A 12,426-nucleotide genomic window follows, 5' to 3' on the forward strand; every position below is an offset into this window, starting at 1 on the left:
AAAGTAAATGTATCTTTTAGACAATTTTAAATGGAAAACAAGACAAAAGCACTTGATGATAATAGGATTTTTTGCAGTGAATTTTTTACTGAATTAAACTTAATAAAAAGTTTTTGTCCTTTAATTCAGTAAATGATTAATGATTAATTGTTACAATAATCGCCCGAATAGTTGAATAATCGTTCTAATAATCATTGGATTAGTCGATTATCTAAATAATCGTTAGTTGCAGCACTTATCATTTGGAACCATGCTGATTATATGTCACTGTATACTTGTGTTCACCCAAAAATGAAAATTCTCTCATCATTTATTCACCCTCATGCTATCCTAGATGTGTATGACTTTCTTTCTTCTGCAGAACACAAATAAAGATTTTAAAAATAATATTTCAGCTCTGTTGGTCCATACAATGCAAATGAATGGTGACCAGAACTTTGAAGGCCCAATAGGCAGTATAAAAGTAATCCATAAGACTCCAGTGGTTAAATCCATATCTTCTCTAGTGATTTGATAGGTGTGAGTGAGATCAGATCAATATTTACTGGCAAGTCCTTTTTTTTAACTGTAAATCTACACTTTCACTCCTCCTCCTGGTGTGGAAGTGACTTTCACATTCAGCCACCTACTGGTTGGGGCTGGTCAAAGGTTGATAGTAAAAAAGGACTTAAACTTAGATCTGTTTCTCACCCACACCTATAATATCACTTCAGAAGATATTGATTTAACCACTGGAGTCATATGGATGATTGTTATGCCTCCTTAATGTCATTTTTGGAACTTCTGAGTTCTGGTCACCATTCACTTGCATTGTATGGACAAACAGAGCTGAAATATTATTTTAAAAATCTTTATTTGTGTTCTGCAGAAGAAAGCATACACATCTGGGATTGAATGAGGGTGAGTAAATGATAACAGAATTTTCTTTTTTTTCTTTTTCTGTTTTTGTTTTCCTGCAATTCTCTTTTACTTGCAGCAATGGAGAAAAGGACAAATGACTTTGTTGACTTTTTCAGTTTTGGAAAATTGAAAGTTAATCATTTTCTTTTTCATTTATTAATTTCTCATCTGAAACTGAAATCTCATCCAGTCAAAATAAGCTAAATAAACCTGGAAGGTTGATCAGCACCCCGATGTGAAGCTTGTAGAATATTACATGCTGAATTGCCAGAAAAATAAATATATGGACATGACATATTGATATACCTGTTTTATCTTAATTGGATGAAAATTTTCCCTAAGGAAAATAGTCTATAGCAGTGTAGAAAACAATTGGACTAGAAACCAGACAAACATTGCAAAATTATATTATTTATTATTATTAATCTGCAATCTAAGTTACTTTTCCTATAGACTAGTTAGTTAATATATTTAACTACAAAGTAAAACTTTTGTACCATCTCAAGAAAAGGAGTGATGCATCAAAATAAATTTTTGTGTTAATCAACATTATGCCACAAATGCTGTCGATTGAGCTTTACTTGTATTGAACCCCGAATATTCCTTTAAGTTCTCTCTCATCTAGCTCTTTTTGTCTCTTACCTATTCATTGCTCCTACAATGTTTAATGGGGACTTGTTGGCCACCTATCAGGTTTTATACTCACTATATAGTTTATTAAACCTAATACTGAAATTCTCCAAGATAATTTTTTCTACATTTGGTAGCAAACTGACATTTTGCTTTGCAAGATAGTGCGAGTGAGCTAACTTGCATTGGTATGAAAAGAGAGAGACCATGGAGTTATACAAGAGACATGAAAGTACCAACAGTATGTTGCCATTGACAGCAGTCACATACAGTTTAGCAGTCATCATTAAAAAAATTTGACCATTCAACTGTGTGATTGACCAATCTGAATCAATTATTGAAGATAGACATGTGATAAAAGCTAAATAAAACCTTTTTGCAGAGAGAACAGTCCTGACCCTCTGTCCAGAAAATCGGACTTAAGCAAAAACAGCAGACAGAGAGAGGAGTCATCCTCTAGCAACAAGAACAAAAGCGACAGCTGCAGCCAGGAAACCACATCCGTCCATGTTGATAAAGAAGATGAGCCAATGGAAAGAGAAAAGCAGAAGATGCTTGATGAGGAAGATGTTCAGATGGAGGACAAACCTGGATCGCTTGATAATAGGACCAATGACATTCCAACTTATAAAGAAGAGGAAGAAAAGAAGGAAGATGAGAAAAGGATGGAAGTGGAGGAGCCCACTGTGAAGGAGAATAGAGAGAGAATTTCAGAAGAGACTTTAGAGGAACAGGTCAGTTTTACATCCTACCACACAAAATACCTCAAATTGTTATAAACAAAGAATTTTATGGAAGGTGTTCTTTTTAACAGTTATATCATTACTAACATGTACAAAATGTTGTTCATGTAAAGCAAAGGGTTTACTACAAGACTGATACTCATCAGCCTGCGCACACTTGTGTCTCCCTAGCCAATAGTTCTTCCCATTGTCAGTTATAGGTTTCATTTATGTAAACATTTGTCAGTCTGAGGGAGTCATAACTCACAGCTGTATCTGCCAGCAAAAGGGTATTAACAGCCGCACATACTCTATTTCCTACTGAGATAATGGTCTTGCAAACGTAAAATTATCTTCTGTTGTGTTTGAAAAAAAATTTCGTCACCAAGTTGGGCTCTTTTGGTCTCGTCAAATGCCCAATAAGCTTCTTCTCATATTGAAGAAATGACAAGACATTGTCCTGATCTGATTTGATCCAATCTTACATATTGTACAATGCAAACACCAATTGTAATCCATGGCGACCGTGTGTTTTTCTAGGGTTCTCCTACACTTACAGTTAGGTCCATAAATATTTGGACAGTGACAAAAGTTTCAATTTTGGCTCTGTACGCCACCACAATGGATTTGAAACGAAGCAATCAAGATATAATTGAAGTGCAGACTTTCAGCTTTAATTTGAAGGGATCCAAATTGGGTGTACGGTTTAGAAATTACAGCACATTTTATACACAGACCCCCCTTTTCAGGGGCTCAAAAGCAATTGGACGATCGACTGAGAAGCTGTTTCATGGCTAGGTGTGGGCTGTTCCCATATTATTTCATTAAAAATTAAGCAGTTAAGAGGTCTAAACTTGATTGGATTTTGGATTTGGAAGCTGTTGCTGTAAACTCTCATTGTGAGGTCAATGCAAATAAAGCTGGCCATCATTAGGCTGAAAAAACAAAATTAATTAATCAGAGAGAAAGTAGAATCTTAATAGTGGCCAAATCAACAATTTGGTACATTCTTAAAAAGAAGGAACACTCTGGTGAGCTCAGCAACACCTAAAGGCCTGGACGACCATGGAAGACAAGTGTGGTGGAGGATCAAAAAAAAAAATTCCTTGGTGGAGAAAAATCACTTCACAACATCAAGCCAAGTCAAGAACACTCCAGGACGTAGGCATATCATTGTCATTGTCTACAATAAAGAGAAGACTTAATGAAAGTAAACACAGAGGGTTTACCACAAGGTGCAAACTACTGGTGAGCCTCACGAATTGGTAGGACAAATTATTAGACTGCCAGAAAGCATATAAAAAAGTCTGCCAAGTTCTGAAATGGTTTTTTTTGGACAGATGAAACTAAGATTCACCTGTACCAGAATCATGGGAAGAGAAGAGTATGGAGAAGGGAATGAACGGCTTATGATCGAAGCATACCACATCACCTATGAAACCTTGTGGAGGCAGTGTTATGGCATGGGCATGTTTAGCTACCAATGGAAATGAGCCACTAGTGTTTGTTGATGATATGACTGCTGACAGAAGCAGCCGGATGAATTCTGAAGTGTTTAGGGCTTTACCATCTGCTCAGATTCAGCCAAATGCTACAAAACTGAGAGGGCGACACCTCACAGTACTGATGAGAAGTGACCCAAAATCTGTGAAAGCAAAAGAGCTTTTCAAGGAAAATAAGTGGAGTATTCTTCAATGGCCGAGTCAGTCACCTAAACGCGATCCAATTGAACATGCATTTCACTTGCTAAAGACAAAACTTAAGGCAGAAAGACCCACAAATAAGCAGCAACTTAATACAGCTTCAGTAAAGGTCTGGCAAAGCATCACTAGGGAGGGAACCCAGAATTTGGTGATGTCCATGGGTTCCACACTTCAGACAATCATTCACTGTAAAGGATTTTCAACCAAATATTAAGAATGATCAATTTATTTATGATTATATTAATTTGTCCTATTAATTTTGAGCCCCTGAAGGGGTCCCTTTTCTCACCAATTTTTGGAATGCCCAATTCCCACAACTTACTAGGTCCTCGTGGTGGCGCGGTTACTCACCTCAATCCGGGTGGCAGAGGACAAGTCTCAGTTGCCTCCACTTCTAAGACCGTCAATCCGCGGATCTTATCACGTGGCTCGCTGTGCATGACACTGCGAAGACTCACAACATGTGGAGGCTCATGCTACTCTCCGCGACCCACACACAACTTACCGCACTCCCCATTGAGAGTGAGAACCACTTAATCGCGACCACGAGGAGGTTACCCCATGTGACTCTACCCTTCCAAGCAACTGGGCCAATTTGGTTGCTTAGGAGACCTGGCTGGAGTCACTCAGCACACCCTGGATTCGAACTCGCGACTCCAGGTGTGGTTCTCATAAAACTGTTATTCCTAAACCGTTCACCCAATTTGGATATAAATCCCTTCAAATTAAATCTGACAGTCGTGTACAATCATGTCTTGATTGTTTCATTTAAAATCCATTGTGATGGTGTACAGAGCCAAAATGATGAAACTTGTGTCACTGGCCAAATACTTATGAACCTAACTGTGAATGACTACCGGTAGTTAAATCAGAAAGTGGAAGCAGAACCAGCTGTTTATTGAAGGAAATCCCTTTACTCACTGAAGGTGCTAATGAACATAGAAAGGTATAAATACCCAATCACAAATATTCACACAGCAAAGTGACTCCACAAATCGCATCCTAATTCAGACTATTACAAAGGTTGATGTTCAAGTTGTACTCCTGATGTTATTTTGGCGATCTTCACAGATGAGGGCATCAGAGAAAGGTAGTTATTTTGTCTTTTTGTTTTGACAGTTGAGTATGCCCCCTATTCCGTCATCATTAAACTACTGAATGCTGCCAGGTATGGCATTAAGCTTGTTTACATGGACACCAGAAAGCCATTTATTGCGATAAAGCTGCTTAAAGGGATAGTTCACCCAAAAATATAAATTTTCTCTTAATTTACTCATCCTCATGCCATCCCAGATGTGTATGACTTTGTATCTTCAACAGAACACAAACAAAGATTTTTAGAAGAATATCTCAGCTGCAGGTCCATACAATGCAAGTGAATGGTGATCAGACCTTTTGTAGCTCCAGAAATCACATAGGTGTAAACCGTAAAAAAGTCATAAAAGACCAAAAAGGTGAGAAAGAACAGCCGTGCTGTTTCTCCAAGATGATTTAATCTAAGCACAAATGCAACATTTCCAGCAGAATTCCGTTGTTTTAGTGGATTAGCTCTATTAAAAGAGTTTCAAGTGTTAGTGCTTCTCATAAGTGTCCGTGCATGTTGATATCGGACACACTGAAGAAGATCTGAAATGTTCTCTTGCCTGTGTATTTATCAGCTTTTTCAAATTTTACGATCGGATGGTTATATCCTTTTAAAGCCACTCATAACTGGCAAAGTTTAAACTCTTGTTTTAGTGCAGCAGTTGATTGACAGGTGAGAGGTGGTGCTTCGCTGTTGCCGTGACACATTCAGGGCGGATTGGCATTTACACCTGTAATGCGATGTGGTCACATGCGTATTTGACCACATACGTATGTGGTTTTTGTAAACCGATCACAAAAATTTTAGACCCCGTTTACACCTGTATTTAGCGCTGACCACATGTGATTGGATCACCCGAAACACATCTTAATACCAGGTGTAAATGGGGCCTAAGACACAGAGTTGAAATGTGCATTACCCTAATGGCCACAATCTGCTTTTACAATTAATTTCTATGTTAGCTATGAGCAAGTGGTTTAATTGTTATTTTTAAATCCTGATGTTTTTATTAATGCATATTACTCTTTTTGTTTTAATGGGAGAAGCCTAGGTTGTAGAAGTTAGCTTATTGTGAAACTGTTATATGGGTGAAGTAACATTTGTCAGTCAAATACAGTATTAATTTCACATACTTGTCATATTTATTAATGACTTGCATTTTAATTTTCAAATCTTTGGTTACTCGTTTTTGTATGTCTTAGAATGTTCTACTAAATAAAATACTTGAAATGCCCATCCCTAGAGCCAACATTTCTGCAAGTTCAATGTTTTGTTTACATATATACTGTATATATACAGTAAATATATAAATAATACTTTCTCATATTTTGAAGTTGGTCTTGGATAATATAATTAATTGTTTTTTTTAAAATCATTTTATATATGCTTTTTTTTTTTTGTTGTTGTTTTTTTTTTGTTTTATAAAAGTGAATGAGAACTGTTTGACACCACTAACATTGATTTGGATGCAGTGTGACTGAATGTGAAGTGTTTACCTTCATATTTCTTGTTTTTCCAGGAAGGTGTGGATGATGGAGAATTTCCAGAGAACCTTGAAGATTTTGTTACATTAGATGAACTGGACAACACTGCAGGGGCCGATTCAGCTTTAGGTACAGTTAACAGCTCCTGATACCCAAATCACTTAGCGGGTCCTACATTTTTCCTGTATCCTAAGTTTTTGTTTCTCTTATATTTTAAATATTTGTCTTTTTATTTCCAGAGGCTATAGACTTAATCAAGGTTTTTACAAAAAGACAATTGTAGTTTTGTGTTTCTTGACCATTTTCCACACTCTCTCTGACCCTTAGAATTAAAGAGGCTGTTTTTTGCTACTTTATCTGTAAGACTTAAAGGATTTCTGTTATGATTGGCCTGCTGTGGAATTGGGGTTTGCTATTGGGTTCAGTACAATTTGCTGTGTGGCATACTCTTGATAAGTGTGGTTTAGCGAGGCAAATTTACTGTAGTCTGCTAACTGTGGACTCACAGAAACGTTAAGGTGGTACTTCAAGCTTGCATTGTTCCAATATCATTTATTTTTTATATATATAAAAAGTTTTGCAAACACTTACGGGTCAGGAGAACGATTGATAAATATCATGATTAACTAAGTTAACACATTATTTTCTTTATAATTAACCATGCTAAATTGAAGTGTTATATTAACTGCTCTTTATTTTCTAACCACTATGTTGTGTAGAGAATACATCAAAGTCTTATTTCAGATGATCATGGAAAGAAGGCATCTAATGTTTAGAATTTCAACATTTAGTTGCACAATGCACATAGTTTAACCTTTATCAGTAACACCTTTTTTTGTCTCATTTCTTCTAGATTCCTCTGAGACACAGGTCAGTATTACAGCTTTTATTTTATATCATAGTTGTTGGATATTGGGTTACAAACTACACTGCTGTGAAAAAGTATTTTCCCCCATCCTGATTTCGTCTGTTTTTGTGTATATCTCATACTAAATTGTTTAAAAAATTCAAACTAAATCTAACATAAAACAAAGACATCTGAGTAAACACAAAATACAAAACACCTCACAAATAATCCTGTGAATTATACAGTTGAAGTCAGAAGTTTACATACACTTTGGTTGAAGTTATTAAAACTAATTTGTTAACCACTCCACAGATTGCATATTAGCAAACTGTAGTTTTGGCAAGTCGTTTAGGACATCAACTTTGTGCATGACACAAGTAATTTTTCCAACAATTGTTTACTGACAGATTGTTTCACTTTTAATTCACTATATCGCAGTTCCAGTGGGTCAGAAGTTTACATGCACTTAGTTAACTGTGCCTTTAAGCAGCTTGGAAAATTCCAGAAAATAATGTCAAGCCTGCTGGCAATTAGCCAATTAGCTTCTGATTGGCTAATTAGAGTCAATTGGAAGTGTACCTGTGGATGTATTTTAAGGCCTACCTTCAAACTCACTGCCTCTTTGCTTGACATCATGGGAAAATCAAAAGAAATTGTGGACCTCCACAAGTCTGGTTCATCTTTGGGAGCAATTTCCAAATGCCTGAAGGTACCACGTTCATCTATACAAACAATAGTATGCAAGTATAAACACCATGGGACCACACAGCCATCATACCGCTCCGGAAGGAGACGAATTCTGTCTCCTAGAGATGAACGTAGTTTGGTGTGAAAAGTGCAAATCAATCCCAGAACAACAGCAAAGGACCTTGTGAAGATGCTGGAGGAAACAGGTAGACAAGTATCTATATCCACAGGAAAAGGTGTCCTATATCACATAATCTGAAAGGCTGCTCAGCAAGTAAGAAGCCACTGCTCCAAAAACGCCATAAAAAAGCCAGACTACAGTTTGCAAGTGCAAATGGGGACAAAGATCATACTTTTTGGAGAAATGTCCTCTGGTCTGATGAAACAAATATTGAACTGTTTGGCCATAATGACCATTGTTATGTTTGGAGGAAAAAGGGTGATGCTTGCAAGCCGAAGATCACCATCTCAACCGTGAAGCATGAGGGTCGCAGCATCATGTTTTTTGGGTCTTTTGCTGCAGGAGGGACTGGTGCACTTCACAAAATAGATGGCATCATGAGGATACATTGAAGCAACATCTCAAGACATCAGCCATGAAGTTAAAGCTTGGTCACAAATGGGTCTTCCAAAATGGACAGTGACCCCAAGCATACCTCCAAAGTTGTGGCAAAATTGCTTAAGGGCAACAAAGTCAAGGTATTGGAGTGGCCATCACAAAGCCCTGACCTCAATCTTGTGGGCAGAACTGAAAAAGCATGTGCGAGCAAGGAGGCCTACAAACCTGACTCAGTTACACCAGTTCTGTCTGGAGGAATGGGCCAAAATTCCAGCAACTTATTGTGAGAAGCTTGTGGAAGGCTATCCAAAACGTTTGACCCAAGATAAACAATTTAAAGGCAATGCTACCAAATACTAACAAAGTGTATGTAAACTTCTGACCCACTGGGAATGTGATGAAAGAAATAAAAGCTAAAATAATTAATTCTCTCTACTATTATTCTGACAATTCACATTCTTAAAGTAGTGATCCTAACTGACCTAAGACAGGGAATGTTTCTACAATTAAATGTCAGGAATTGTGAAAAACTGAGTTTAAATGTATTTGGCTAAGGTGTATGTAAACTTCTGACTTCAACTGTACATAATAACAGGAACATTATTCACAGCAGACGATTTTACGTCCGATACAGATGGTCTTAAAATTTATTTTTGAAGACGGTAAAGTTATACACAAAATGTGCTTTTGTCGCTATAGCAGCAGTGTTTTAAAGGAGAGAGGGTTTACCGTGCTGACTGTTACCACGCTAAAGCACAACACGCTAAAAACACTCAACAATGCATTTTCAACAAGAAGTTGCATTATCAATTATTTAACAGCATCTCCCTTTACAATCGCCACTACTAAAAATATTAAATTCACCAGTCGATTTCATAAATCAACTAGACTGTTTTTGGATGACTAGCTGGTTAGTCGACCATCCTTGCACATCCCTGTTGTAGGTAATATTCTGTCCATACAGTAAATTTGCATACTGTGCACTAGGGCTGTCAACAGGGCTGAAAAAATGAATTAAAAGGATTTATTTAAATATTACAAAACGTTTGAATTATATCCAAATTTTAAAGACATTATTTCAGTTTGGGGAGCTACAAGACATCTGTAATCACCAGATTTGTTATGTCAATATTGTCACCAAGAGGTTGAATGCACACAGTGCAACAGAATGGAAAAAGAGGGCAAGGATCTCGAAACGCACTTTTCAAAATTGAACACCTTTTCTGACACAGAGTTTTAAAAATGCATTGCTTATGCTGTGAGACGCTGATAAGAGAGCAAGACAGAACAGCCAAAGACCTCCAAGTAATCGTCAGTATTCGCCACACATCTAAAATTCAACTGCACAGTTTTTGCATTTGAATGTGCATTTTTGTGTTAAATTTGACAAATATTTGAATTTCTCATTTTAGTTTGACATCCTTACTGTGCACAATATACAAACTATATACCACAGCAACATTAAAAGTAGTAAAGTAGTATGTATGCTATTCCGATCTTAGCCACCCTTTTAGCAATAATGGATATCTCTGTAAACCGTGATCTTGAGTATAACCTGTGTGTTTTGCGTGTGCAATCTCACAGGATGGTAAAGTGTTGGTGGTGTGGCCTGTCAAGAAGACTCCAGACTTGGAGCTGGCTCTGAGCATTCTGTGTGCACCCTTCAGCAGATTGGTGAAGCATTCTTTATCCTTGTACAAAAAAGAGGTCAGTTTCTTGTGTTTGACTGAAATGAAAACAAACTGAAATAAAACTTAAAAACATTAAGGCATGATTTTCCATAAGGCGGTTTACTGGAGCCTTTTTATGACATTTAAGATGTTACAGTATGATTTTCTTTAAAGCTGCTTTTAAACAGTGTGTTTTGAGAAAACTGCTATAATAATGGAGCGCATTTTCTTCTGGAGAGCAAAGCAGTTTTGTTAATTGTAATGAACTACCATATTTTTAAGTAATAAAGTCACTTTAATTGTATTGAATTACTGTATTTTAAAGTGATATCTTTATTACACCTGGTCAAAATTGTGACCCAGATTAGTCACACTGATAGCCCGATAGTGGATGTATGCATTAGGACCCACGAGTCGCTGACTTCCCTTCAGCTGCACAGCATGTCAAGTCGTGAAGTGACTGTGAAGATTATCTCAAAATCTGTCCATTTGTATCACATTGAACACATTTTAATTGGGAGAATCTCCTTTTAAGTAGTATTTTATGTAATCAATGTTCACATTTTGTTTGTTGCATGAAACAAAATGCGACAAATTGTCCACTCCTGAACCGCACTGTTCAGGGCTTCTGTTCTGTTCAGGTGCCTTTGTCCCTTTCTGAGCCTATGTCCCCCAAAAAATAAAGGCTTCTGTTCTATTCTGATTGTGGGATCTCACGTATTAGTAGCATCTCAAACATTATATATGGTTCTTTCCTTGATTAACATTCTCCTGGAGGCAACACATTAGACATTTTTATTTTTGTTTGCTAGCTAACAGTTAACATGCGGTACCAGCCTCAGTCACCAGGTGCCACTATCAGTAAGCATGAAATCTTGTGCTTAAGGTGACCGATGACAGCTGTGGTACTTGATCTGTTTATTTTTATTGTTGTAAAATACAAAAGGAATGTTTTGCAAATCTTAATCAAGAAAGGAACCATATATAATATTTGAGATGCTACTAATACGTTTTGTAACAGTTTTGTTCATGGTTTTCAAGTATAAATGTGACATTACTCTTGTTGCCCTTTTAAAAGTTGAAGAGCATATTTATTTATATAAGCCCATTATATTTATTATCCAGTTTATTTCCTAATATTAAACATCATTCTATCAGAACATAGGCTATTACACAGGAGGAAAACTTTATTCATAATTTGTCCACTGGTCTTGGAGGTCCTAAAGCACTTACTTATCCTTAGATATACAGTGAAATGACATATGAGCACAGGTTACTGTTACTACTGTAAAATTGTGAATTATGTTTTTTTTGTAAGGGTGATGATGAGTAATTTTAAAAGAAAAACAACAACAACTTTATGTTGCCACATAACACAGTGTTGCCCTGTCCCGCCTCACTGCTGTTTATAATGTTGGGTTGCCTGTTTGAGAGGTTTGACTTTCTCCATAGTGATTCAAACTAGAACATTCTCACTAGAATCCATTCCAGAGATACAGTACAATAGAGCAGATCATTGCCACGAGTTGTTCGTACACTCGCGTGAAAAACAAGCTTTCATCGCACCGCGAAAATATAGCGTTGCAGAGATGCCTTGTGCGTGTATTGGATTATCATTAAATTGGCCTCGGCAGTCCTACATTTCATGTGGGCGGCTAGCCAGCAAAAAAATAAATTCTCATGTGTTGCCTCTTCAGGAGAAATTATTTGTTTTGTTTTGAGAAATTTATATATTTTTAATTTTTTGGAGAGAATTTGTATTTATTTTTTTAGAGAGATAATTGTTTTTGTAGGACGTAGGCTCAGACAGGCACAGAGACACATAAAAAAAAAAAAACTTTTTTTCACAGTGAGGTTCAGGGCTTCCGTAGTAACGCATGTAACTCTGTGCTTGCACATACAAATTAACACATTTTAGTCTGTGAGTGAAACCATATGCTTGTTGTATTCCATTCATTAACAATAGCGACTGTCGATCAAGGATATTTCTAGTATTTGCAAGCCTATTTGCTAAGCACTAATTATCTTGTTCGCCAACTAAATTATTTTACTAGGGGTGTGATGAAATATTATTTTGTGGGAATGTGAGGAGTAAATAAGTCAAACAAGTCACTTTGGAGTATAATTTGCAGTACCTTTA

At 36.7% G+C, this 12,426-nt stretch overlaps 1 protein-coding gene across 2 annotated transcripts in view; it reads left to right on the forward strand.

Moving 5' to 3' along the window:
- Nucleotides 1-12,426, forward strand: part of LOC127437199 (uncharacterized) — a 43,745-nt gene that overhangs the window by 19,466 nt on the left and 11,853 nt on the right. For both annotated transcript variants that reach the window (XM_051691987.1, XM_051691979.1), the window contains exons 9-12: nucleotides 1,913-2,264; nucleotides 6,559-6,652; nucleotides 7,377-7,393; nucleotides 10,201-10,323. In XM_051691987.1, coding sequence (XP_051547947.1) covers nucleotides 1,913-2,264; nucleotides 6,559-6,652; nucleotides 7,377-7,393; nucleotides 10,201-10,323 — 586 coding nt within the window. The remainder of the gene's footprint in view (nucleotides 1-1,912; nucleotides 2,265-6,558; nucleotides 6,653-7,376; nucleotides 7,394-10,200; nucleotides 10,324-12,426) is intronic.

The sequence above is a fragment of the Myxocyprinus asiaticus genome, chromosome 4 (assembly GCF_019703515.2).
Source record: "Myxocyprinus asiaticus isolate MX2 ecotype Aquarium Trade chromosome 4, UBuf_Myxa_2, whole genome shotgun sequence".
Taxonomy (NCBI): domain Eukaryota; kingdom Metazoa; phylum Chordata; class Actinopteri; order Cypriniformes; family Catostomidae; genus Myxocyprinus; species Myxocyprinus asiaticus.